The 27,791-nt window shown below is 49.1% G+C and overlaps 1 protein-coding gene across 1 annotated transcript in view; it reads left to right on the forward strand.

The window, feature by feature from the left end:
* The window catches only part of TMEM44 (transmembrane protein 44), a 46,615-nt gene that overhangs the window by 9,096 nt on the left and 9,728 nt on the right, over positions 1-27,791 (forward strand). The window contains 6 exon segments of the mRNA XM_049879993.1: positions 31-197; positions 399-485; positions 6,889-7,059; positions 8,457-8,606; positions 10,379-10,483; positions 17,547-17,705. Of these exon segments, the coding sequence (XP_049735950.1) occupies positions 31-197; positions 399-485; positions 6,889-7,059; positions 8,457-8,606; positions 10,379-10,483; positions 17,547-17,705 (839 nt within the window).

The raw sequence follows: 27,791 nt of genomic DNA on the forward strand, positions 1-27,791 counted from the left end.
AGGAGCCATGTGGGATTTGGTGTCTTGCAGGCCAGGGCTCCCAGAAGAGGAAGAGGAGACAGCGGCTCAGGGCCAGCATATTTGCCATGGCCCTGCCACTCAGTCTGGGCCCAGGCTGGGCCCTCTGGGCCTCTGTCCCGAAGGCTTCAGGCCCAGTCCGGGGGCCACAGCGGAGGCTTCTGGGAAGTCTGCTGCAGGTGAGGCTGAGTCACCACAGGGTGGGGTAGGACCACCGTCCTCATGGTCCCTGGGACCCTAACCCTGGGGAGGGCGTCATGGCCTTTGACATTGTGGGAGGAACCTACTAAATTAGAAGAAAGCCTATCAGGCTTTGCGGCTTTCTGGGCTGCACGGACAGTCTCCACAGAGTGCTGAGGGTGCATCACCTGTTCCTGCAGGAAGATATGGAGACCTTCGGCTACCTGCTGGGTGGGATCGCTGCCTTCGGCTCCTGGGCCTCCCGGATCCCTGCACTCTCCAGAATCGTGAGGCTGGGTTTGGGGTGGGGGTGGGGGTCCCAGGGGCAGGTCTTAGGGTACCTGGGAGCATCCCCTCTACAGGCCATCAGGGCAGTGGTGTGGAGTCACGGGGGGCACGGAGGGTGTATGCGCACTTGTACTTAATGTTTCCCAGGGTTCAACAGTGTGTGTGACTGTGACGGGGGAGGGCAGGGAGTTCCCTCAGGGAGGTTCCGAGGGCTGTTAGAACCTCTCCCAAGGAGAACCCTGCTTCCTACTCCATTTGTCATAATAAATGAAAAGCAAGCACTCAGGAGAAAGCCACTGAGGCTGGATAAATGAGTCTCCCATGAGGGACTGAGAAGGTTTAGGCAATGTGATCATTCAGTTCCTGGGGTTCTGTGTAGCTCAGGGGTGTTGAAGTCCAATTCAGCAGGTATTTTCCGAGTGCCGGAAGTGAGGGCCGCCCTGTGTTGGCCAGTCCTGGGGGGATGAAGGCGTGAGTTGAGACACCATGCTTGCCTTGGGGAGCTCACAGTCTCATGGAAGACACAGAAATGTAAAGCAGGCTATTTTCTTTCTTTTTATATTTTTATTGTACTTTAAGTAAAAGTTTACAAATCAAGTCAGTCTCTCATACAAAACCTTATATACACCATGCTGTGTACTCCTAGTTGTTCTTCTCCTAATGAGACAGCACACTCCACCTCTCTACCCTGTATTCCCCGTGTCCATTCAGCCAGCTTCTGTCCCCCTCAGCCTTCGCATTTCTCCTCCAGACAGGAGCTGCCCACCTAGTTTCATGTGTCTACTTGATCCAAGAAGCCCACTCCTCACCTGTATCATTTTCTACCCCATAGTCCAGTCTAATCCCTGCTTGAAGAGTTGGCTTTGGGTATGGTTCCTGCCTTGGGCTAACAGAAGGTCCTTCTAGTCTCAGTCAGACCATTAAGTCTGGTCTTTTTATGAGAATTTGAGGGCTGCATCCCACTACTCTCCTGCTCCCTCAGGGATTCTCTGTTGTGTTCCCTGTCAGGACAGTCATCGGTTGTAGCCGGGCACCATCTAGTTCTTCTGGTCTCAGGCTGATGTAGTCTCTGGCTTATGTGGCCCAGTCTGACTCTTCGGCTCATACTTACCTTGTGTCTTTGGTGTCCTTCATTCTCTTTTGCTCCATGTGGGTTGAGACCAATTGTTGCATCTTAGATGGCTGCTTGCTAGCGTTTAAGACTCCAGATGCCACTCTCCAAAATGGAATGAAGAATGTTTTCTTAATAGATTTTGTTATGCCAATTGACCTAGATGTCCCCTGAAACCATGGTCCTCTAACCCCTACCCCTGCTACACTGGCTTTTGATGCATTCGGTTTATTCAGGAAACCTTAAAGCAGGCTGTTTTAATGCTGTAAGACGATACGGGGGCAGTGTGGTTCAGTGGTAGAATTCTTACTTCCTCCATAAGGGAGACCTGGGTTTGATTCTCGGCCAACGCACCTCACGTGCAGCCACCACTTGTCTGTCATTGAAGGCTTGTGTGTTGCTTTGATGCTGGACAGATTTCAGTGGAGCTTTTGAGACTAAGACAGACTAGGAAGAAAGGGCTGGTGATCTACTTCCAAAAATCAGCCAGTGAAAATCATATGGATCACAAAGGTCTGATCCACAACCAATCATGGCGATGGTGCAGGACTGGGTAGGCTTCCGTTTCATTGTCTAAGGAGGACGACTTGACAGCAACGAGTCTCAGGAGAGGGAGAGAAGGGTCCTATCCTATTCAAATGGGCGAGGGTGAAAGCTGTTTACACTGCAATTACAGGTGAGATGGGGGGGCTGTCACACTGGCTCAGAAGGATTCGAGGGGACAGAGGCTAGGAGAAGGCCTACCGGGCAGAGGATAGCACATGAGAGAAGCCACCAAGGCAGGGACGTACCTGAGAAACAGTAAGACATTGCAGAAGACCACTCTGCACCCGATTGAGTGTGGAGCGTAAGGGACTCATCATCTACTCAGAAAAAACACTTGCTGAACAGCATCATGGTTTAATGGCAGTTCCGGGGGGCAGGATTTGGGAGGCTAGGTGATTATTGGCAGGAAGCTACTAAAACCGGAAACTCCATGAGGCATGAGGCCTCATCAGTAAAAGTAAACCGTCCAGGTTTAGGAGGAGCGGGGGAGGTGCACCCTGCTGTTCAGCGACCCACTAGGATGGGTCTCCAGGAAGGGGCCCAGGGCATCATGGGGGCTGGGAAGCCAGGTCACGTTAAGGCCTTTGAAGGACCTGCCCAGTGCCCTCACCACCCACCTCACAGGGCCGGAGCCACCCTGCCACTCTGTCCCTCTGCTGTATTTTCTTTGTAGCATTTATCACGGCCTGAGGTGAGCTCCTGTATTTATGTGCTAACTTGTCCCTAATCCCCCAGCAGGTCAGTAAGTGAGAGCAGCAACCTTGTCTGTTTCACTCCCCGCTGTCTCCCAAGTTACACCAAGGGCTTGGTGGGTGCTGGCAAATCCCTGTTAATGAATGACTTCATTTGGCTCGGAAGAAAAGGAAACTCATGGGTGCAGGAATCAGCAGGGCTGTCACGGGGCAAAAAGAGCAGCCTTGTTCTCTGCAGTCTCACTCAGAGAACAGGACCAAGCCTGGGGACAGTGGGGGGCAGAGGGCACTTTCTACTTGGTAAAAGGAAGAACTTCCTGGGAGGGACACTTTGCATAGTGGCTGGCATGTCGAGAGCCACCAGTATTGTTATTCCTGACAACTGCCTTAGGAGGTAGTGGGCTCCCCATCACTAATGGGATTCAATTTTCATGGCCCTTTAGTTTGGCAGGATGATGGAGTGAGTTTGCACTGGGGGTTGGGCCAGGCAGCCGTGAAGTGCTGCCAGTGCTAGGTGTCTTGTTTCATGAAGAACAGCGGAAAACTAGGGCTCCTTTATTAGGGTCTGGAGTGTTCTGGGAAGCCTGGCCAGCATGGGACTCAGACCCTGGTTCCGTCAGAAGCTGCTTCTAACTTACTCATGGTGGGTGCTAAGGAGCAGTATGTCTGGGTGGCATTGGTGGGAAACCCTCCCATTCCTCCAGAAGTGAGTCTTTGAGCAGTTCGAGTGCTGTGAAATGCCCACCGACAAGTAAAACATACCGACCCCAGGAATCGTTGCTCTGCCAAAGCTGCGTGAGGCGCACGTCCTGCTGAGCTGGGTCACACAGCCCCCAGACCCACCAGCGTCTGTCCTGACCTGCTAGAGACGGACTGTGTATGCTGCAGAAAGACTGTTATGTCTCATAGTCACCAGTCCAGTTCCAGTCTTTAAGCAGATGTTAAGCACTTATTCTGTACATAGCACTGCAAATAGGGCCTCCAGGCCCTGGTACTGTCCCTGAAAAGAAATTTTGAGTTTAGGGGACAACGGGTGCTGGGCCTGGGTTGGCACGTGAGTGAAAACATAGAGTTCCCCAGCACGAGGTTCACTGGGAGCCGCAGCAAGAGCAAGGCTGGGAGCCAGAAGGCCCCAGTTCCAGCCCCGGCTCTGCAAGTCACCTCCTGGCTCTGGCTGTTGGTGTTCCCGCTGTGAAATGGTGTGGGAGTAGTTAGGCTGGGAGACCCTCGAGGACATAGAGCATTAACATTCTAAGACCCCGTGGCCAGTGCTGACCAGGACCAGAGCTGCTTCCTGGGCTGCCTGTGAGGTGGGAAGGGTCCATGGGAAATGGTGTGGGCTCCACCCTCAGCCTCTGAGTCACCAGCCAAGCTCCTTCCTCCCCAGATAAGCCTCTGACAGTGGTATCCTTGCAACCAGTCTTCAGTGGACGTTGGGCCTGAAACAGGGAGACCTGGAAACAAAACTAGAAGAAATGCAGAAGGAAACCTAACATTCCTGAGCATTGTTTTTGAAAGTTAAAATGAAAATGGGGAAATAATGACCAAAATATGCTTTTTCCCTTCAAATTTTAACATTTGTTACCCAAAGCCTGTATATATCTAAATACTGTCATCTAATGAGCAAATGGAGCCCCAGTGGCACAGTGGTTAAGTGCTCAGTTGCTAGTATAAAGGTCGACAGTTCGAATCTACCAGCCACTCCTCGGGAGAAAGACGTGGCAGTCTGCTTCTGTAAAGACTACAGCCTTGGAAACCCTACTGGGGAGTTCCACTCTGTCCAATAGGGTCACTATGAGCCAGAAACAACACAAGGGCCGTGGGTTTTGGTTTTTATTGAGCAAGCTAAATTATATGTAATAAAATGTGTACCTACATTAATTTAAATATATATTACGTATTTAAAAAAAAAAAAAACCATTGCCATCAAGTAGATTCCGACTCATGGCAATCTCGTGTTATACAGTAGAACTGTTCCATAGGGTTTTCTTGGCTGTAATCTTTACAGAAATAGATTACCGGGCCTTTCTTTTATGGCAGCACTGGGTGGGTTCAAACCCTCAACCTTTATGTTAATAGACAGACAAGGGCAAACCGTTTGCACCACCTGTTGTCGTTAGGTCCCCTTGAGTCAGTTCCAACTCATATCGACCCTATGTACAACAGATGAAAGACTGCTGGGTCCTATGCCATCCTCACAGGTGTTGCTATGTTTGAGCCCATTGTTGCAGCCACTGTGTCAGCCTGTCTTATTGAGGGTCTTCTTTTTTGCTGACCCTCTACCAATCATGATGTCCTTCTCCAGGGACTGGCCTCTCCTGCACCACCTAGGGACCTATATGTTATATAATGATATATAATTGGATATATAGTATGTATGTATATATATATAAGCCTGTAGGAGTCCCTGGGGGGCGAGAATGGGTAAGTGCACGACTACTAACCAAGAGGTTGGCAGTTTAGACCTAGGCACACCTCAGAAGTAAGGCCTGCCGGTCTGCTTTCAAAAGGTCACAGCCTTGAAAACCCAACAGAGCGCAGTTCTGCTCTGCACACATGGAGTCTCCATGAGCTGGAATCCACTGGATGGCAACTAACAACAACAAGGATATAAATTCTGTAAAATGCCTTTTTACCTGTAAGTAGTCGCTAGGTGGTACAAACCGTTACCGCACTCAGCTGCTAACCAAAAGGTTAGAGGTTCAAGTCCAGAGGTGCCTTGGAAGAAAGACCTGGCAATCCACTTCTGAAAAATCAGCCGTTGAAAACCCTGTGGAGCACAGACAGTTCTACTCTGACACACATGGGGTCACCAGAGTCAGAACTGACTCCAAGACAACCAGTCCTTACGTATAAATATTGCATGTGGTTCATCTTCTTTTTACCAAAGTGTCCGTTACTCATTCCCAAAAAGTATCCCCTTTGCTTCAAAAATTCCAGAAAATTATTCCTGATCTCCCTGGCCTTCCCTGTCTGGCCTGGTTCCAAACTGGCAGTCACAGGAAGAGAAGGGCCAGGCCTTCACAGTTCAGTCATCCCATGTTTCCCTCCCTCACAGCACCACGTATCAGGGGCATCAAGATGGTGAGGACTGGCCCTGCTCTCTGGAGCCCACTAGCTGCTGAGCAGAAAGATATGTAAAGAGCTACAGCTACTAACCAAAGGGTCGGCAGTTCGAATCCGCCAGGCGCTCCTTGGAAACTCTATGGGACAGTTCTACTCTGTCCTATAGGATCGCTATGAGTCGGAATCGACTCGACGGCACTGGGTTTGGTTTTTTTTTTTTTGAAGTCAGTCAGGGTAGAAGGTACTCCACCAGAGGGCTGTGTAGGGTGTGATAGGGCCTGCCAGAGTTACACACTTCGCCCGGGGTGGAGGTGTTAAGATTCCCGGAGTCAAGTTCAGCCAGGTGCTGAGGTACAAGTAGGAGTTCACCAGGTGTATTCGTTTCCAGGGCTCCAGAACAAATTGCCACAATGTGGGTGGCTTAAGACACCTGAAATGTATTGTCTCAGTTCTGGAGGCTAGAAGTTCTAATATAGGGTGTCGCAGGGCCATGCTGTCTGAAAGGTCCTTTCTTGTCTCTCCCAGCTTCTTGTAGCCTCAGGCATTCCTTGAAGTATGGCAGCTTCACTCCAGCCTCTGCCTCAGTCTTCACGTGGTCGTCTTCCCTCTGTGTCTGCCTGTGTCTTTTCTTTTTATGAGGATATCAGTCATATTTGATTAGGGCCCACCCTACTCCAGTATGGCCTCATGTTAACTAATGACATTGTGAAGACTCTATTCCCAGATAAGGGCACATTCACAGGTACTGGGGGTTAGAATTTCAATATATCTTGTTGAGGGGGAACACAATTCAACCCATAACACCAGGCAAAGAAGCAGCTTCAGCAAGAGCTGGAAGCCTGACAAAAGCAGTGCCTTTGGGGCCAGGCCATGGGTAGAGGGTTTGTCCCCCACCTGGCATGCCACCTGGGTCTCAGAATCAGGCCTGGAGGGAGCAGGTGGGACAGCTGTGTTCTCGCCGCTGAGCCCCCTCCTGTCCGTGCCCAGTGCCAGGGTAAGACATTTCCCTCCCTCCACCTGTGGATGCGGTTCCTGTCGGCCCTGGCCAGCCTCCTCTACGCCTCAGCCATCGTGGCCCACGACCGGCAGCCTGAGTACCTGCTGCGGGCCACACCCTGGTTCCTGACCTCCCTCGGTCGTGCTGCGCTGGACCTGGCTGTATCCACCCAGGCCTCTGAAGAGGCCTCTGTGTCACTCACCTCCCCTCCTGTTATGGCCTCCTCCCCTCCTGCTAGATGGAACTCTCTATCCTGAGGCCTGGGGCAGGCTGACACAGTGCAGTCATTTGCAGTTTTGTGTTTTAATTAAAACAAAAAAGAACGAAAGAAATTATCTCCTGGCTGGTGGTCTCTGAGATAGTGGAGATACATGGAAGGCTCCTGGCCTGGGACCAGAGGACCCAGGTTCGAGCCTCAGTTCTACTCCCCACTGGGGCATCTTATCCGGGGTAGGCCTCAGCTGTCCATCTTTGCTTGCCTTTCTCACAAGGCTGCAGATTGGCCTGCCACACAGGGCTAGTGATTCCCTCTCTGTTCCCTCAAATGGAGCCTGGGTTGGGGCAGCTGAGATAAAACCTGACAAGCGCTGCCCTTTGGCAGTGCCCGGTGAGCATCTCCCTGCTCCCAGGGCATGTTCCCTGGCGTGCTGACCCCTATGCCCTGGGACGAGCGGTTCAAGGACAAGCTAAGTTCAGATGATGGGTGGGTGGGATCACTGGAGATGCTGACAGTGGGCAATGGCTCTGCTGTGCTGTTGGTGAGGGTGGGATGGGGATGTGTGTGAGTAACCCATGCGTTCCACATAAATAGTACAGACAGCAATGTTCTCACACGCTGTCTCCATAAGCCAGATGCTTCCAGAAAGACAGTTTTCAAGTGTTTTTGTTTATTTAACAAGGATTTACCACGTGTTTGTGAGGGGCAGGGTCTTGCTGGGTGCTGGGCCCTTGTGGGGGACAGGTAGGGGAGAATTATCCAAGGTAAACACGGGCTTACTTGTGCTTACTTACTACTCTGTAGTGAACAATCTCACATGGGTTTCACCATGCCACATCAAAGTGAAACCCACGTGAAATTGTTCACACGGATTAGTAAATCAGCACAAGTAAGCCCATGCTTACCCTGCTTACTGAGTCATCTGGCCCTGTCGGGGATTGTAAATTTGAAGGAGGCTTTGATTCAGTAGGAAGGTGCTGTTGGGTTGGGAGAGAGACAGATGCCAGCCATACCTAGAAGCAGAGTCTTTGTGAAAGATTGTTCATTGCAGATTAGTAAGTAAGCACAAGTAAGCCCGTGCTTACGTTGCTAATTGAATAATCTGCCCCCGGGGACAGAAGTGTGGGGTGAGACCTGGCCCTGCCCTCAAGCAAGCTCGTGTCTGTTCTGGGGGCCAGAGCCACGCAGGACAACACAGGGCAGGCTGAGAACCTTGAGTGGGCCAGGCAGAGCAGGGCTGGCTGGTGGCTGGACTCCAGGCAGCCGTGGGCAGGGAGGTGAGGGCAGGCCTGGGCGGCTGAAGGTGCTCTGCTCCCTGTACCTTAACTTCCACCATCTCAGATCATTTTCCTTTCCTGTGTGATGACGAGCAAGATGAGGCGGGTCTTGGGACTTGCTGCTGAAGCCAGAGAGAGCCCCGACACCCAAGCCCTTCTGACCTGCGCAGAGAAGGATGAGGAAGGAAGCCAGGAGGTGCAGAGGAAGAACAAGGTCTCGGCACCTGGAAACTTCCGGCCCCACCAACGTGCTTACTGACATGTAGAGGACAGAGCAGTGGGCTGGAGGGGTGGGGGCTGGGGAATCCTGGAGTCCCTCCGCATGTGACCCGTTGGCCACCTTAAAAAACTACTGTTTATGCCCAAAGCTGAGACGATGCTAATCTAATGGGATCCTCCATTTTCCCAACTACAAGATTTTTTTTTTTTAAGTTTTTTTGATCAATTAGTAAACTTATTTAGTGATATCCATGGTGGTTGCAAATAGTTAACACACTTCTGCAAACCGAAAGGTTGGAGGTTTGAGTCCACCCAGAAGCACCTCTGAAGAAAGGCTTGGCAATCTACTTCTGAAAAATCGGCCTTTGAAAACCCTTCGGAGTTCAGTTCTACTTTGACACACATGGGGTCCCCATGAGTGGGAGTCAACTCCACAGCAACCGTTTTTTTTTTTAGCCATATCTATTAAATAGTCAAATGCCCGCTTATGCTATTTTGTAATTTACCCGCTACCCATTGCCACTGAGTAAACTTTGCCTTATATCGACCCTATAGGACAGGGTAGAACTGCTTCGTAGGGTTTCTAAGGAATGGCTGGTGGATTCAAACTGCCAGCCTTTTGGTTAGCAGGCAAGCACTTATCTACTGTGCCACCAGGACTCCATTTTGTAATTTAGTTACTCATATACTACATAGATTAATATTCCAATTGAGGAACCATGCTTTTTCTAAACTTGTATTTCATTAAAAAGCATGATGAAATTATAATTATATATCATATAATTATATACTACATAAATTATAATTATATATTACATAAATGTACTAATTGAGGAATTGGGAGTTTTTTCAATTTCGTATCTCATAAAAAAAATTTTTTTTCTTTTTTTTTTTTTAAAACCCTCTTTTTGACTCTCACATGTGTCCACCTAACACATCTTCATGGTAAGCTGTTTGGTGCAGCACTTTGTGAATCCGTGTGTGATGCTGTCTCTGGACATTCTTCTCAAGTCACGAGGACCCATTTGCCATTTGGTCACTACAATGTAACTGCTTACTGTCTTACTTTTTTAGTTGCTCTTTCTTCTTTCCATTTTATTTTTACTGCATTGCTTTTGCACTCTATATTGCTAAAAAGTTGATTTTTATAAGCGTTCTTTGCAATAACTGCCAACATGTACATTTATGAGGTCAGACCACTAGTAATAGTACGTCTGAGGTAAATGTGTCTGTCGCCGTCCTTTACTGATTTAATCAGATGACCTCTCTAAGTAGCCAGAACTTATTCTGATTGAAGTGATTAGTCTTCATCAAAAAGTTCTTGGTTCAAAATAATTGAGAAAGTACCTCGTAATATGAAAGATCTCGTAAGGACTTAACATAAGTGACTCCCTCTTTTCTAAGATACGTTTTTGCGGGGTGATTCTCACCTGTTACCCGGGCTCCTCACTACCCTAGGTCCCTATCACAGTGAGTGGGAGTGAGGGGCACTGAGTGAACCAGGCCCACTGGCTGGGGAGGAAGACATGATAGCATGTGGACAGATAACATCCTAGGCTTAACAGCGTAATCAGATTGTGGAATTTGAGGTCACAACCTAGAGGGAGAGAGAAGACATAGCACATATGAAGCAGAAAATGAAATGCATTATAAAGGAATAGACCAAATATTTTGGGGGTTCTTTTGAAGAAAATGGAACCATGTGTTTTCAAAATGCCTGCTGGCATTAAAAATTCCCCCTTCTGTCTCCCTGTCTCCACGTAAAAGAATCCTGATTGGGTGCCTCTCACCACGTTACCAAACTGCAAGTCACTCAGGATGATGGGAGCCATCAGTCACTACATGGAACTGACCATTGAGCCCGTGCAGCAGGTGAGCAGCCATGGGCCACGGCCAGGTGTCCAGAAGGCTGGGGGGGGGGCAATCCTGGAAGACTTCCTGGAGGAGGTGGCACTTTGGCTGAGGGCTGGGCAGGATGAGGCAGGGAAGCATGTCAAAAGAAGTAGCTGTTCAAGGCCATAGTGTACGGACAGATGGAGGGGAGATAAGGGTAGAGAGGAGGCAAGGGATAGATCATCACACCACGGGGTCTGGCTACTGTCACCCTGAAGGTGATCAGAGTTGGGAAAGGCTTCAGTACTCGAGACTCAGTCAGACGTGCATTTTAGAGTCCTCGCCCAGGCACTGTGCAGAGCAGGCAGGGGGTGGAGTCTAGGAGCAGAGCAGTCAGCAAGGGACTGTGTTAAGTCCAGGAGAGTCTCGGTGGTGAGGCCTAAACCAAACTGAAGGAGATGGACGAGCAGAGATGGAGCCGAGAGAGAGAGTTGGGAAGGAGAGCCTTGGAGGGCGTAAGGCTGTGGAATGAGGGGGCTCCAGGATGACTCCCAGGTGCCTGGCCTGTGTACTTGGCTCCACAGGAGAAAGAAGGTTGGAGAAAACAGGAAGAGAGATGGAAACTCTCCTCCTGGCCATTCTCACCATTCACTAAGCCTGTCCTGGTCAAGGTCACCAGTGACCTTCAAGTTGCTAAATCCAGTGGTCATTTCTGTTCTAATTGGAATTCAGCTCAGTTGGCCACTAGCTTCGGGGTTCTGTGGCCCCCACATCCCTGGTCTCTGCCACCCTCACGCTTCTGCTGGCCCCTCCTCTTAAGCTTGGCTGTAAAGTTGGAGTGCCCCCAAGCTCTGTCCTGGGAGGGCTCCCTTCTCTCTGTACTCTATCCAGGTCCTCATCACAGCTCAGAGCTTTGCATACCAACCCTTGGCTGATGGCCCAGATTTGGGTCTCCATCCTCTCCCTCTCCCCTCAGTTCCGGTCTTGGCTGCCCGTCACCACATGGCATCTCACACTTACCATGGCCAAACAGAATTCCGGCTGCTTGTGCCCAGACTGACTGCCCTCCCCGCCCTCGCCGTCGCACTAAATGACACCACTGCCCCTGCAGTTGTTCAAGCCAGAATCCCTCCGCCTCACCATAAACCAAGACTGGTGGCTGTCAAGTTGATTTTAACTCATGGGGACCCCGTGTGTGTCAGAGTAGAGCTGCACTCCATAGGATTTTCATGGCCTGTGACCTTTCAGAAGTAGATCGCCAGGCCTTTCTTATGAGATGCCTCTGGGTGGGTTCAAACACCAACCTTTTGGTTTGTAGCCAAGCCTTTAACTGTTTGTGCCACTCAGGGACACCCCCCTCACTATATGCCCATCCAGTCCATTTTCAAGTCTTGTAACTACCTACCCATTGCCATCCAGTCGAATTCTGACTCATAGCGAGTCTACAGGATGGAGTAGAACTTCCCCATAGGGTTTTCAAGGCTGTAATCTTTATGGAATCAGACTGCCACATCTTTCTCCCACGGAGCAGCTGGTGGGTGCGAACCACGGACCTTTTGGTTAGCAGGTGAGCACCTAACCGCTGTGCCAACAGGGCTCCCTTGTAACTACAGTCCTACCGTTATGATAGACCTCCAATCCAGCATTCTTCTGGTGGATCTTCCTTTCCATCTGCACCCAGAAGCCAGAAGGATCTCCTATGAATGTAAATTGCATTTTGTCTCTCATTTTAAAACACTCCTCTGGCTTCCCACTTCACTCAGAACAAAACCTAAACTTTTGACTATGACTTCCAAGACCTCCAAGCCAGGCCCTTGTTCCCTAACTGTCTCCCTCTCCTCTCTGCCTCTTTTCTCCCCTCTAGCCACAAAGGATTTGTCTCCATCCCTCTGCTGTGAACGCACATCCCCCTGCTTTTTTACACAGCTGCCTCTTTCTTGTCTTTCAGACTTCAGCTTAAATGTCACCTTCTCAAAAGGCCTTTCCCGACCACCCAGTCAGGAGACGGCTTCACCCCTCTACTACCAGGAGCCGTCGAGTTAATTCCAACTCATGGTGACCCCACATGTGCAGAGAAGAACTGTGCTCTACAGGACTTTCAGTGGCTGATTTTTAGGAAGTAGATTGCTGGGCCTTTTTGAGTGGACTCAAACCTCGAACCTTTCAGCTGGGCCCCTTAACTGTTTGCACCACTCAATAATTACTTTCTTTCAATTCTCTGGAAAGCACTTACCACTGTTACTCTTGCTTGTTGAATGTCTCCTCCTGCTAGGATGTAAACTCCAAAAGAGCTTTGGCTATCTTCTCTCGTTTACTCCTAGTGCCTAGAACCTGGTGTGACAGGGCCTCTCAGTAAAGGTGTGTTCTGAACACAGAGTTGTAGGTGGAAGCAGCCCCTGGGGAGCTGCCCAGAGGACTCCGTGGTGCTCAAAGTGTTCTGACTGGAGAGAGAGGTTAAGACCTCTCTTTTTTGTGTTCCTTGGAAATTGGGCCCACGTGACTGTTTGTGCTGTAAGTGAGGCTAGACAGACTCGGAGCATGCTCTTAAAATTAAGAGCCCACTTCAGCCAATGGGGAGTCCCTGGTGGTATGGATGGTTAAGGGCCTGACTACTAGCCAAAAGGTTGGTGGTTCAAACCCTCCCAGGAGTGTCTTGGATGCAGGCCTGGCATCTGACAGGTCACAGCCTTGGAAACCCTATGAGCACATTTCTGCTCTGCACATGTGGGATCACCATGAGCTGGAATCGACTTGATGGCAACTGGTTTGGATTTTTCAGTTTTCAGCCATTACCCCTTCCTCCAATGGGAGAGTAGGTGTGTGAGTGGGTGGATGGGTGGTGGGAAGCCCTCAGGAAAGTACAGGAAACCCCAGCAGCATCTAGCCAAAGCTTTGCACCATATGTTTTCAAACCATGAACCTTCTTAAAAATAACAGGGCAGAGGTTGCATTCACTTTACCCTTCCAGCACCTGAATCCTGAGTGGATTCCTGCTGGGGAACAGATTCCACGGAAGATGAGAGCGTCTGTTCCTCCATTCTTATCCTCTGAAGCCAGCCAGCACAGCTTTCAGCAAATACCTTGCACTTGGCCTCTTCCTTCTGTGTCCACCAGAGGGCAAGAGGAGTCTCTGAGACGGCTCCCACGAGGAGCCTGAGCCCCGTGGCACAGCCTTGGCAGGAGGCCACCCCACACAGTTTCCGTGGCACCATTCCCAGCACAGTCTTTTTATTGAGGGCAAACTACTTTCCAGGCTCTGGGTAAATAACCACTAACAAACCCACTGCTGTTGAGTCAATTCTGACTCACAGTGACCCTATAGGACAGAGGAGAACTGCACCATAGGGTTTCCAAGGCTGTAATCTTTATGGAAGCGGACTGCCACATCTTTCTCCAGCAGAGCGACTGGGGGATTCAAACCAGCTGTCCTTTCAGTTAACAGCTGACTGGGGGATTCAAACCAGCTGTCCTTTCAGTTAACAGCTGATCGCTTAACTACTGCACCACCAAAAAACCCGCTGCCGTCAAGTCGATTCCAACTCATAGCGACCCTATAGGGCAGGGTGAACTGCCCCATAGAGTTTCCAAGGAGTGCCTGGCGGATTCAAACTCCTGACCTCTTGCTTAGCAGCCATAGCACTTAACCACTACACCACCAGGGTTTCCAACCAGGGCTCCTTAAATGCTTTACATAGATTAATTTAATCCTCACACCCAACCCCTGAGGTATTATCCTCATTTTACAGATAAGGGAGCTGAGGCACAGAGAGGTTAAACACCTTGCTTAAGGTCACACAGTTTGTGAGTAGTAGCTTGTGCCCTTGACCACTATGATATACTGCCTGTCGCTTGGCCTAATGGCCAACACCAGGTAAGCACTTGATAAATGGTTGCTATTTTTTTATTGGGGCAGCAATGGTTCAGTGGTAGAATTCTCACCTTCCATGCAGGAGACCCTGGGTTCAATTCCTGGCCAGTGCACTTCTTGCACAGCCACCACCCGTCTCTCCCTGGAGGTTTATGTGTTGCCGTGATGCTGAACAGGTTTCAGCGAAGCTTCCAGACTAAGACAGACTAGGAAGAAAGGCCTGGCGATCTACTTCTGAAAATCAGCCAATGAAAACAATTACAGGAATGGCACTGGTTCGAGCAGCTTTTCATTCTGCTGTGCGTGGGGCAGCCGTGTGGTGAAGTCAGTTTCCTGTGGGTGAGGCGCATTTGATATATAACCTGTTTTGACAGGGGCGACGATCACTCACTTGTTTTCCCAGCAGCCCTTCCTGGGCACTGGTCCTCAGGAGAGAGAATCCAAGAGACGCTAGAACCACCAGCCCTTCAGGCTGAGCCTCACCAGGGTGCCTGGGGTCATGGGGATCAATCACCTCTACCTCGGCTTGGGGCATTTGAAAACTTCTTTTCTCTAGTGATTCAGGTGTGGTCAGTCCTGTCTTAGGCTGGGTTCTCTAGAGAAGCAAAACTAGTGAAGCATATATAGAGATTTATCTCGAGAAAATGGTTCACACGGTTGTAGAGACTGACAAGTCCCAAGTCAGTGGGTCAGGCGTCAGGCTGTAGGCTTCTTCTGACTCACGCAGCTGCAGGGGCTGAAGAACCCAAGATCAGCAAGTCAGATGGCAGGCTGCTGGCTCAAGTCCCAAGCCCCGGAGGTCGGATGATGGCGAGCCATATGTAGGCTCCAGAGCAAGCAAGCGGACTTTTAGAATGTCCATATATATGTTGGATGCAGGCCACACCCCTGAGGAAACTCCCCTTACAACTGATTGGCTGAACACATCATGGAGAATGACTACATCATTACATAACTGCCGAGCCACTGAGAATCATTGCCCGGCCGAGCTGACACACAGCCTTAACCATCACTGGCCCTGAAGAATTTGTGTCATTGTCTTAGTCATCTAGTGGTGCTATAACAGAAATACCGCAAGTGGATGGCTTTAACAAAGAAAATTTATTCCCTCACAGTCTAGGAGCCTAGAAGTCTGAATTCAGGGGACCAGCACCAGGGGATGCCTTTCTCTCTCTATCGGCTCTGGGGAAAATATCCTTGTTATCAGTCTTCCTCTGGTTGAGGAGCTTCTCAGCACCAGGAGCCCGGGTCCAAAGGATACGGTGTGCTCCCAGTGCGTCTTGACTGGTGGTGTGAGATCCCCTGTCTCTCTGCTTGATTCTCTCTTTTATATCTCAAAAGAGATTGGTTTAAGACACAACCTAATCATGTAGCTTAAGTCCTGCCTCATTAACATAACTGCCTCTAATCCTGCCACATTGACATCTTAGAGGTAGGATTTATAACACATAGGAAAATCACATCAGATAACAAAATGGTGAGCAATCACACAATACTGGGAATCATGGCCTAGCCAAGTTGACAGGTTTTTGGGGGGACACAATTCAATCCATAACAGTCATTTCTCTCTCTTGTTGCCTGAGAAGCCTCTGTGTGTCTTCCCCCCAATGCAGCCCCTTCACTCCTCACTCCTACCATGTCCAGGGGCTGCCCGGGTGATCTGTTTTGGCATCCTTCTCAGGTGAGCTAGCCAGTATTTCCTTCACTGCTTTCTCTGCCTGTCCAGCTGACCCTCACAGGAGACTGCACTTAACCCACCAAGGCTGGAGCCCTCTTCACGTGGGGTACAGTCCTAGTGGCCATTCTTCTTATGCATCCAGGCATTTACATCTGAGCCTCATGACGCCCCTTCAAAGGACACAAGGCAGGGATTATCACCCCCTTTTATAGACAGGGAAACTGAGACTCAGAGGGTAAGTCTTTCCGAGGCCACGTGGTTAACTGGTAGAAGATGTAGGTCCAGAAAGCAGGTTGTTTGTTCTGTCACGTGTCTGGGACCGACCCGTATCCTGCCTGGCTCTGCATCTGGCCAACCCTGGCTTCTCTAGATCTCTGATGAAGCCCCGCCCTACCCCACACCCCATCAGCCTGTTGTCTGAGATAGACAGATAGAAAATTTCACAGGTTCCTTCCTCCCCTAAACCCTCCCGACTCACTTTTGTACTCAGCAGCATGCGATGTTAAAGCCTGCATGGGGGCATTTTTGGGAGCAGCCACCCAGATTGCAAGTGTACATGCTCTCTGACCCAGCAGTTCCCCTTCTATGAGTTCACCCTTTAAATACCCTCAAATTTTGGGTGTAAATGTGAGTTTCTGCAGACAGTGTTGACTGTAAAACCAAGAGATTGAAAACAGCCTAAATGTCCATCAGTAGGGGACAGGTTAGATGAACTGTGAACACCTGTACTAAGCTACAAAAAGAAATTCTTCTGACATAGAACTCACCCTAAAGCACATTGTTATGTGGGAAAAAGCAAGGTACAGAAGGGAGCGTGGAGAGGGCTAGCGTTTGTGCAACTAGGGGAAAGAAGGCGCCCTGGTTGTGCAGTGGTTAAGTGCTCCACAGCTAACTAAAAGGTCAGTGGTTTGAAGCCACCAGCCACCCCATGGAAGAAGGATGTGGCAGTCTGCTTCTACAGAGATTACAGCCTTGGAAAAGCTGTAGGGGTAATTCTACTCTAATCCTATAGGGTTGCTGTAAGTTGGAAACAACTCGGTGACAATGGGTTTGGTTTTAGTTTTCCGTACATATATATATATAGAGAGAGAGAGAGTCCATGCGTGGTGCAAACAGCTAAGGCTCTGGACTGCTAACTGAAAGGTTAGAGATTCGAGTCCACCCAGAGCTACCTCAGAATAAAGGCCTGGTGACCTGTTTCCAAAAACTCAACTATTGAGAATCTTATGGGGCGCAGTTCTACTCTGACACACATGGGGTTGCCATGAGTCAGTCGATTCATTGGCAACTGGTTGTTGTTTTGTGTATATGTGTGTGTTGTGTATCTGTTAGATTAGCTGTATATGTATAGACTGTCCAGAAGGATGCACAAGAAACCGATATACTGGCTACCTCTGGAGGGAGGAGAGCTGGACGACTGAGGGGCGCGAGTGGAGGTAGACCTTGCACAGTGCAGCCTTTTCTACCTTATGAATACTGAGTTGGAAATGGTTGACAATTCAAAACTAAAGAGGTGAACTAGTTGTCCCTTTCTGGCCTCTCCACATGCCTCGCAGGCCAGCTGCAGTGCCACCAGGCTGCCCGACAACCGACAGATAAACACTGGAGACATCTCCCTGCAGGAGCCCCCCTCGTACCCCCCTGTCCAGGTCATCTGGGCCCGCGTGTCTTCCAGCAGCTCCTCTGAGGTCTCCTCCATCAACTCTGACCTCGAGGTATGTGGTTGCTGCTTGCTGGGCCGGTGCATGATGTCCTCGCTCGCCAACCCTTGCTGGTGCCCCTCTGCGCTCGCACTGCTTTTCTATGCTAACCTGAGCCCCGTTGTCACTGAGACCCATCCAGAAAGGCTGCACTTGCTAAATAATGAAGAACCATCTGCAGAGCACTGACTGTGTGCCAGGTGCAGCCCCTGAACCGTGTCAGTACTGAGAGAAGGCTTCCACGGTCAAATCCATCTGGGAAACACTGCATTGTGGAGTCTGGTCTTAAAGTGTCACATGTCCATTCAAGCCCTGCAGAAATAAACGAGTGAACAATACGCTGTTTAAGAATCTCCATGTTTCCCACACCCGTTTGACCATGGAAGCTTCTCCCCCATAGTAGTTCTCTTGGGCTGCTACAAAGTACTGTAAACTAGGTGGCTTAAAACCACAGAAATTTATTACCTCACGGCTCTGGAGGCTTGATGTCCAAAATCAAGGTGCCGGCAGGGTTTGTTCCTACTGGAGCTCTGAGGGGAGGATCTGTTCCATGTCTTGCTCCTAGCTCCTGGTGTTGCTTGCAAGCCTTGGCATTCCTTGGCTTGTGGCGACATCCCTCCAGTCTGACCCTGTCGTCACATAGCATTCTCCCACGTGTCTCTGTGTCTCTTCTTTTAGGGACACCAGTCATGTTGGATTAACCGCCCCCCGCAAAAAAAACAAACCCATTGCTGTTGAGTTGATTATGGCCCATAGCGACCCTACAGGACAGAGTAGAACTGCCTCATAGGGTTTCCAAGGAGCAGCTGGTAGATTCGAACTGCTGACCTTTTGGTTAGCAGCCGTATCAGTTAACCACTGTGCCACCAGGGTGCCTATATTAGATTAGGGCCTCCCTAATAATCTTAACTTGATTACATCTGCAAAGATCCTGTTTCCAAGAAAGGTCACATTCATAGGTACTGGGGGTTAGGACTTCAGCATGTCTTTCTCGAGGACACAATTCAACCCACACATCTCCACACACCTTGAGAAATGTTAACTCTAGTCTGTTGGGCCAGTGGGTCCATACATTGGTGGACCCTGTGGTGGCACCAGGCCTGCCACTATCATAACTTCACTTCATTTTGTATTTTGGGGTCAGTGGATGGAATGCATTTCACGTTTGGATACCACAAGCGGGTATAGCGCTGGCGTCTGAGTTGTCCCGTCACTCTCAGGCCCACAGCTCTGGATCCTAACCCTGTCCTGTGAGGTTGTTTCCATCTGTCTGTGGAAAGATGAGAAAGGCAGAGACAATGTAGTGGACAGCTGTCTGTTCAGCACAAGGTTGCAGCTATCTTTTGGGAGAGGGAAGGACTGTCCTTCATTTGGGGTTTGTGTCCTTCCTACTTTTTTGGTGTTAGAATGCCCTTTTGGTGTTAGAATGCCCTTTTGGTGTTAGAATGCCCTTTTGTGAAATGATGGCACTAGTAAGTGGTGGTTAGCATTGAGTATGGCAAAATCAACAATTAGCCATCCTGAGTAAGTTCCCCAAATTTGTTGAACTTCTACTGGACTCTGAAATCCAAAAAACCAAAAGCCATCGATCTGTGGGATAAGGTCCAGATTCCTTAGTGTGATATTCCAGACCCTTCGCCGCCTGCCCAAGCCTCCGGCACTTCCCCTGCCCTCAGCTGGACACCACCTCCCACCCCCGGCCTATTATTATTACCCCTTCCTAGGCCTCTGAGCCTTTCCTCCAGGGGTTCCCTCTGGTCAGGCTCTGTGTGAGCTCTTAGGAATCATTCCTGGGTCACTTTCGTCTTTCTCTACCCCTAGATCCTGGAGCACAGGTGGTCACTGAGCTGAGTTTTGAGTTAGGAGTTGTTTGCCCGACTGAGAACCATTTGGGGTTCGTGTATGCCTGTGTCAGTCCTGTGTTTAACAAAGAGAACTTTATTCTCGCACAGTCCAGTAGGCTAGAAGTTTGAATTCAGGGCGCTGGCTCCAGGGGAAGACTTTCTCTCTCTGTCGGTCCTGGAGGAAGGTCCTTGTCATCAGTCTTCCATTGGTCTGGGAGCATCTCAGCTCAGGAACCTTAGGTCCAAAGGACACACTCTGCTCTCGGCACTGCTTTTTTGGTGGTATGAGGTCCCGTGTCTCTCTGCTTGCTTCTCTCTTTTGTATCTCAAAAGAGATTGGCTTAAGACACTATCTAATCTTAGAGACCTCATCAATGTAACTGCTGCTAATCCATCTTATTTAATCATAGTGATAGGATTTACAACCCACAGGGAAATCCCATAAAATGGCAAACAATCACACAATACTGGGACTCACAGCCCAGCTAAGTTGACAGATATTTTGGGAGAACACAATTCAATCCATGACACTCTACAAGAGAGATTGTTTAGTACACGAGCAGGAGATGCCGAGGCCTTCTAGTAATCTGTATTTTCTGTTCTTAAAAGTAGTACATGCTGTTTCTAGAACATCTGGGAAAGAGAAAATGTAAAGGAGAAAATTTAAATTAACCCACAAGACTACCAACTAATGTCTGCCTCCAGATGGTGGGATTGTGGGTGCTTGACATAGTCCAGCTTTTCGAAGTAGCATGAAAGACACTGGTTTGTTTGTGGCTGAGTGAGAGTGAGAGGGGTCTTTGAGGAGGTTAGTGTAACACTGGATTTGACCTGGCTGTTTGGTGCTCTCATTCAACAACCATTTTCTCAGGGTGGAAATTTGAGAGAAAAGCGTGTGAAGACAAATGGACTGGTGTGAACCCGCCTCAGAGCGTGGTTTGCTGCTGGTTGCCTTCGAGTTGGCCCCGACTCATGGCAACCCTGTGCACAACGGAACAAGTGCTGCGAGGCCCTGCACCATCCCCACAGTCAGTTGCAGATGGGACCGTTGTGACCCACAGGGTTTTCATTGGCTGATCTTCAGAAGTAGATCACCAGGCCTTTCCTCCTCGTCCATCTTAGTCTGGAAGCTTCATAGCAACATACCAGCCTCACTGAGGGCAGTGGGTAGCTTTGCATGAGGCACATTGGGCGGGAGTGAAACCCAGGCCTGCCTAGTGGAAGGCGAGAATTCGACCACTGAACCACCGAAGTCCCCCCCAGATTGTTAGTTCCTTGGTAAATTGATCACAGTGGGGAGCCTGATCCTCCCCCTGACTCTTCAGACATACTCCTAAGAGACTGAAGCATGCAGACAGAGGCCCGTGAGCCTTAGTCACTTCCTCTGGCTATCGAATGGTCTTGCTCTTCTAGAGTTGCATGATTCAAACATTTCATGGCATTGAGCTTAGACAACCTGGTGCATCTAGCCTCACTCTTGGGCTGTACCTGTGCTGGATCTCTCCCCAGGATGCCACTGAGGTGGGCTCCTGTTCCCTCAGCCACCTCCCCCACTGTCTGTGTCTCTTGCTGGCCAACTCAGCTTCCATTTGACACGTTGGTGGATATCAGAATGCTTTCAGCTACCCACTGTGGAGGCCTGGGAGCACTTGGTGTCTTCAGTCTAAGGTGATGTGTTTATCGGAAGAGGTGCTGTGGTCTTCTGTGATCGTGTAACTTAACTCCCAGAGAGTGATTCCCTGTCCACGTTGTTGGGAGATTCCTCACCCAACTGTTTCGTATACCTACTTTCTGCGTTAGGGAGCCCTGGTGGCACAGTGGGTAAGAGCTATGGCTGCTAACCAAAAGGTTTGCAGTTCAAATCCACCAGCCGCTCCTTGGAAACCCTATGGGGCAGCTCTACTCTGTCCTATAGTGTCACTATGAGTCAGAATCGACTCGACAGCAATGAGTTTAGTTTGTTTATTTTTCTGCACCAGGGGAGGGAGGTGGAGAAATGAGCAGCGGCTCAACCATGCATCATATCCCCAGCACTCTGCTTCACAGTGTCCTCAGGTCCGTTAACCAACACAGCAGTACTCATTGCTAGCAGCACTGTGTGCAGGTCATGCGTCCGGCTGCCAGAAGGCATGGAGTGTACAGGCACTGCGTGGTTTAGTCCTCTTAACAGCTCGGGGGTGGGTGCTGTTGTCATTCTTGTTTTTCAGAAGAGGGGCTCAGTGAGCTTAGGGAACTTGTCCAAGAAAACATAAGAGTAATGATGATGTAGCAGAGCTGGGATTTGAACCCAGCTGCCTGGTTCCGAAGCCTCCTGGCTGGTAGCCGCTATAGCCCACTACCGAGGCAGAGGCTTATACACAGGGAGGTATGCAGGACTGGGGTTATTACCCATTATCCCCATTTCACAGATGAGAAAACTGACTCTCTGCCATGTGCTCTGCCTCTCTGTCCTCAGAGAGTGCCCTGTCTACTAGAAGAGACGAAACAGCGGAATTTACAAACGATTCCAATGACACAGAACAAGAGCAGGGGTGAGGACAGAGACAGCTAAGGTTGCGGAAGCTTGGCCTGGGCTTAGAGGGAGTGGGGCTTTCAGGAGTAGCCGCCCTACTTTCCCAGGGCAGCCAGCGCGCTGTTGTATGGGAGCAGGGTTGACTTTCCCCCGGCCTTGGAACCTGCTAAAGGTACCCTGTTCGCCCTTGTTTTTACCTGTTCGGAGGCAGGGTTATATATGGCCAGGAGAGACTTGGAAAACTGGCAGAGAACCAAAGACCTGCTTTGTGAAAAGCCTGAAGATCGCTGTTCCCCTCCCTGTTTAAAGTTTCTACTTTTTAGCCTCTGGGATTCAAGAAAAATTTTGTCCTGCTTTATGACAAAAGACTTTAGTCATTTTTTTCCCATCTCCTTCTGTGCTTCCCAGCAATGCCGTAGTCCTGGTATAAGCAGCTTTATAGGCGTTCTGCAAGGAGGCTGCATGTTGGAGAGTGACCGTGACTAGAGCTGGTGCATGCGTGTGTGCGTGAGTGTGTGTGCGTGTGCATGCATGTGTGCGTGCGCATGTGTGCACCTGATAACCTGATACCCGATAACCAAGACTGCTTGTCCCCTGTCGAAACCCTGCTCCCAGCGCCAGCCGACCAGGGCAGATCCCCTTGGACTTTCACCATTCTTAAAGCAAAATCATTCTTTTAAGGGAAAAAAAAAAAAAAAAGGTGTGTGGGTCTTTATCTGACTATAGAAGTGCTAATTTTAGTGGGAGAAAATATACATATGAAGAAAGAGGCCAGAACGAGGTTTCTGCCCCCTACAGATTATTTTCTTCCTGAGGAACTGGAGTCATCTGCCATGAGACCGTGAAAGACAGTACAACACAGTCTACCCCCAAAATGTCGGGGACAGTCAGCTGGCCCCACTGGGAGTGAGGAAAGAGACCTCAGTGGGCCCCCAAAGCGGGAGGGGCTGTGCAGGAGAACAAGCCCAGACCTGGAAGGCAGGGGCACACAGGGCTGGGATCTCCTGACCTGCCAGCTGGCCTGGGCCTGCACGGGGCTTATCTGGCTTTAGCCTTTCCCTCTGTAAAATGGGAACCATGAGCCCTGCTTATATCGCAGAGGGACTGTGAGGATCAAATGAATGCTCTGCTAGGCTACCAAACTCAGTACAAAGTTGTATAGCAGAAAACGGGCTGCGAGTGGGGGCCTGAGCCCCAATACCTGGCTCTGGCCCTTAGGGCCGTGTTACTGGGTGGCACCCAGTCATTCCTCTGGATGTGCTCTGAAGGTGGAGATACCGAGCCCCAAGGACAGCGAGGCCCAGCAAGGTAGGAGCATGAAGGAGCTCTGATGCAGTAGTGTAGTGGTCACAAACATGCTGATAGCTCTGGACTGGGCCGTCTCTGAGGTTCCATTTAGCAACACAACCCTGAGTGTAAAAGTGTGTTGTTGGAGGAGCGGGATGGAGGTTGATTACACTCAGTTAGTTCTTAGAAAGGCTTCCATCAGGAACATGGAAGAGTAAGCCACCAGCAAAACATGTTGGTTGCCTTGATAGTGTGACAGCAAGGCCCTGTGGACTGTCTGCCCAGATCCCATGCTCTGAAAGCCTCTTCTAGCTTCCTCAGTCCCTGGAAAGTTTCCAATCCTACTGTCCAATGTCCCAGGAGGAGCCTTAGTATTTCCTCCTGGACCAGGGCAGGAGCTCTTGGCTCAGTTCCCTGCCTCCATCGCTCCTTTCTTTTCTATCCTGCAGACAAGACAGCATAGGATCTTCCCAACACTCAGATCCAGTCCAGTTGCCTCATGGCTCTAAGGCCCTCTGTGACTTTGTGCTGCTTACAAAATCCAAACTCCTCAGCCTGACCCCCAGGACACTCACCATCTGGTCCTGGGCCAACTTTTTAGTCTCTTCTCTGCAAATCCAGCCAGCAATCTCTTTTCTGAATTCCTCTGCTTAGCTCTGTCTTTACTTGCCTTTCAAGGCCCTGGCCAAGTTCTGCCTCCTCCAGGAAGCCTCCCCTGATCTCCTGAGTAGGGTTGCCAAATTTGGCAGCTAAAAAATACAGGACACCCAGTGAAATTAGAATGAACAATGAATAATTTTTTTTTTTTTAATCTAGGTTCATCTGAAATTCAGATTTCATTGGGTGTCCTGTATTTTATCTGGCAACGCTATTCCTGAAGCACACTTGATCATGCCCACTTTTAGGCAGACAAAGCCCTTCTCCAGACCAGTTTTTCAGAGCAGCATTTGACAGCAGAATTTCTTCCCAAAACTCAGGAACGGAGCCATGGTTTTCAAGGTCTTCCCCACTGGTGGCCCTGGGATTTGGCCTGAATGCAGTATTTGTATCTCCTTGTGACTGGGTGTGGACCTGCCCATTCCCACCCCAGCTGCCAATCACTTTAATCCATGATGGACTCTCCTCATGGCCTTTCCCTTCCAACCTTGGGGTGCTCCTGAAGTGTAGCCGCGTGGCCTCTTTATAAAGGAAACTGATCCACTGTGGGTCAGGACTTTTCTTTCTCACTGATCCAGTTCACAATTGGCCTGGTCAGACCTGGATGGAGATAGGTTTGAGTGGCTAACTCACCCACAGCAACCAGTAATGAGGGACCCACACAAAAAACCAAACCCATTGCCATCAAGTCCATTCCAACTCATAGTGTCCCTATAGGGCAGAGCAGAACTGCCTTATAGAGTTTCCAAGGAGTGGATGGTAGATTCAAACTGCCAATCTTTTGGTTAGCAGCCAAACTCTTAACCACTGCGCCACCAGGGCTCCAAGGAGGGAACACTGAGCTGCAAAAGCAGGTCTCTGACATGTAGTACTTCGCAGTCTATGAAGCATATTCCCATCTCACAGCTCTTCTTCCCCCTCCTCCTACAATAGCCCAGGGAGAAGAAGCCGTGAGGGAGTACTGGCCAGTTAGAGATGAAAAGGGGGGCCCTGGTGGTGCACTGGCTAAGCGCTTGGCTGCCTACCAAAACATCGGTGGTTTGAACCTACCACCTGCTCCTTGGGATAAAGATGTGCAGTCTACTTCCATAAAGATTACAGCCTTGGAAACTCTTTGGGGCAGTTCTGCTCTGTCCTAGAGGGTCGCTATGAGTTGGAATTGACGTGATGGCAGTGGGTTTTAGAGATGAAGAAATAAAGCTGGGTGAGGCGAAACAGTGCTTGATCCCAGAGTAAGTGCTATAAAAAAAATAAAATTGGTTAATTAACTATAAGTGTTTTATAAAGGACAAGGCTTTTAAAGCATATGGCGTAATATTTTAAAGTCTATGAGGTACCAAGTCAAAAGGAAATCTATTTTTAAAAATCTAGTAGCCAACTGAAGCTGGTGTGTATTGACCAGTCTTAAGACTTTATCATCAGTCCTGAGTCCGACAGTCTCCCCTCCCAAGCTGAGGGAAAGTAACTTCTCCCCCAAGTGTTAGTGGAAGAGGCTCCCGTATGGTCCAAAGTGTAAGCTAGAAAGTGACCCTATTTCCTCAGTGACTAAGACATACCCCAAACACTTCAGGAACAACAGAAAAGCTACCACACGTCGTGTATACAGCACTTCCGGCTGCTTTTTGGTTTCAGAAGCATGAAAAAATACGCTTTTATAAATGATGCAGATTCAAATAGTACATTGTGTGGCTCTCAGAGGAGCCCTGGTGGCACAGTGCTTAAGAGCTCGGCTCCTAACCAGAACGTTGGCAGTTCGAATCCACCAGGTGCTTCTTGGAAACTCTACAGGGCAGTTCTACCCTGTCCTATAGGGTCACTAAGTGTCAGAAATCGACTCGATGGCAAGGGGTTTGGTTTTGGATTATGGTCCCTACCAGAGATGACAGAATGATCCTGAAGACCATTTAAATATATGACAAAGTTTCATAGTACGTTAAGAGAGAAAAACCATTTACATAATTTGATTTTGTATCTTTGATAATATAGATTATATATATATATTGATTATAAATATGAGGGCTTCGGACCACTTTGTTTTGGTTAGAACCCCTGCTGAGAACGTGCATGTCTAACCAGTTCCCAGCTGATGCTGAGGCTGCTGGTTAGGGACCAGTTCTGAGAGCCACCAGTGGAGCAGTGGGTCTCAAAATTTATTATACACAAGAATCGCCTGGGGATCGTGTTAAAATGTAGATTCTGACCCAGTGTATCTGGGGTGGAAATGCAAACTCTCAGCAGGGATTTGAACCGGAATGAACTGCTAAGCCTGACGTGTGTGTGTGTGTGTGTGTGTGTGTGTGTATACGTGTATACGAAACCAAAAACCAAACCGATTCCCGTCGAGTCGATTCCGACTCATAGCGACCCTATCGGACAGAGTAGAGCTGTCGCATAGAGTTTTCAAGGAGCACCTGGCAGATTTGAACTGCTGACCTCTTGGTTAGCAGCCATAGCACTTAACCACTACACCACCAGGGTTTCCAAATATATATATATATAAGCTATATCAAAAAAAAAAAAGCTATATACTATTCAGTGAATGTTCATATATTTATAAACTAAAAAAAGAAAGAAAGAAGAACAGTTGCTGTTGATTCCAAGTCACGGAACCCCATCTGTGCAGAGCAGAACTGCACACCTTAGGGTTTTCAAGGCTGTGACCTTTCCAAAGCAGATTTCCAGAACTTTCTTCCAAGGTGCCTCTGGGTGGGTTCAAACCCCAAACCTTTCGGTTAGTGGTCGAATGTTTAACCGTTTGCACCACACAGGGATTCCTCATATGTTCACAGACGCTGCCTTACTGAGGATAGAATTATTGGCTATCTTTATTTTATTTGAAACTTTTACTATGATGAACACATTTTCCTCTCCTAATGGGGAAAAGACTATAAATGTTATTTATTTTTAGTTTTGGGGGGCTGAGGTGAGGGACACCTCAGTTACAAAGATTGGAGTTAATTTTACTCCTTAGGCACGTTGTAATCATTGGTTTAAAAAAAAAAAAAAAAACTGTTGCCAACCAGTCGATTCCGACTCACAGCGACCCTATAGGACAGAGTAGGGTTTCTGAGGAGCAGCTGGTGGATTCAAACTGCTGACCTTTTGGTTAGGAGGCTTAGCACTTAACCACTACACCGCCAGGGTTTCCGTTGGTTTAAAAGTAATTTTAAAAAGAAATCCTGACCACTACCTCCACTAGAGGGCACTCTCCTCAAATTTTTAACCACTTGTGAAGCTGAAGTTTCCTGGTTTCGTTTCAATCCAGTTGTGGGACTCTGTTGCTGTTGTTAGGTGCCTTTGAGTTGGTTCACACTCATAATGACAACAGAATGAAACACTGCCTGGTGCTGCGCCATCCTCAATCATTGCTATGCTTGAGCCCATTGTTGCAGCCACTGTGTCAATCCATCTCATCGAGGGTCTTTCTCTTTTTCACTGACCCTCTATCTTACCAAGCATGATGTCATTCTCCAGGGACCAGTCCTTCCTGATAACATGTCCAAAGTATGTCAGATAAAGTCTTGCCATCCTCGCTTCTAAGGAGTGTACTTCTTCCAAGACAGATTTGTTCATCCTTCTGGCAGGCCATGGTGTTTTCAATATTCTTCACTAACCCCATAATTCAAGTGCATCAATTCTTCTTGCTTCCTTTCTCATTGTCTAGCTTTTGCATGCATATGTTGTTGTTAGCGACCATCAAGTCGGTCCTGACTCATAGCAACCCTGTGTACAACAGAACGAAGCACTGCCCAGTCCTGCGCCATCCTCACAATCGTTGTTCTGCTTCAGCTGACTGTTGCA

The sequence above is a fragment of the Elephas maximus genome, chromosome 1 (assembly GCF_024166365.1).
Source record: "Elephas maximus indicus isolate mEleMax1 chromosome 1, mEleMax1 primary haplotype, whole genome shotgun sequence".
Taxonomy (NCBI): domain Eukaryota; kingdom Metazoa; phylum Chordata; class Mammalia; order Proboscidea; family Elephantidae; genus Elephas; species Elephas maximus.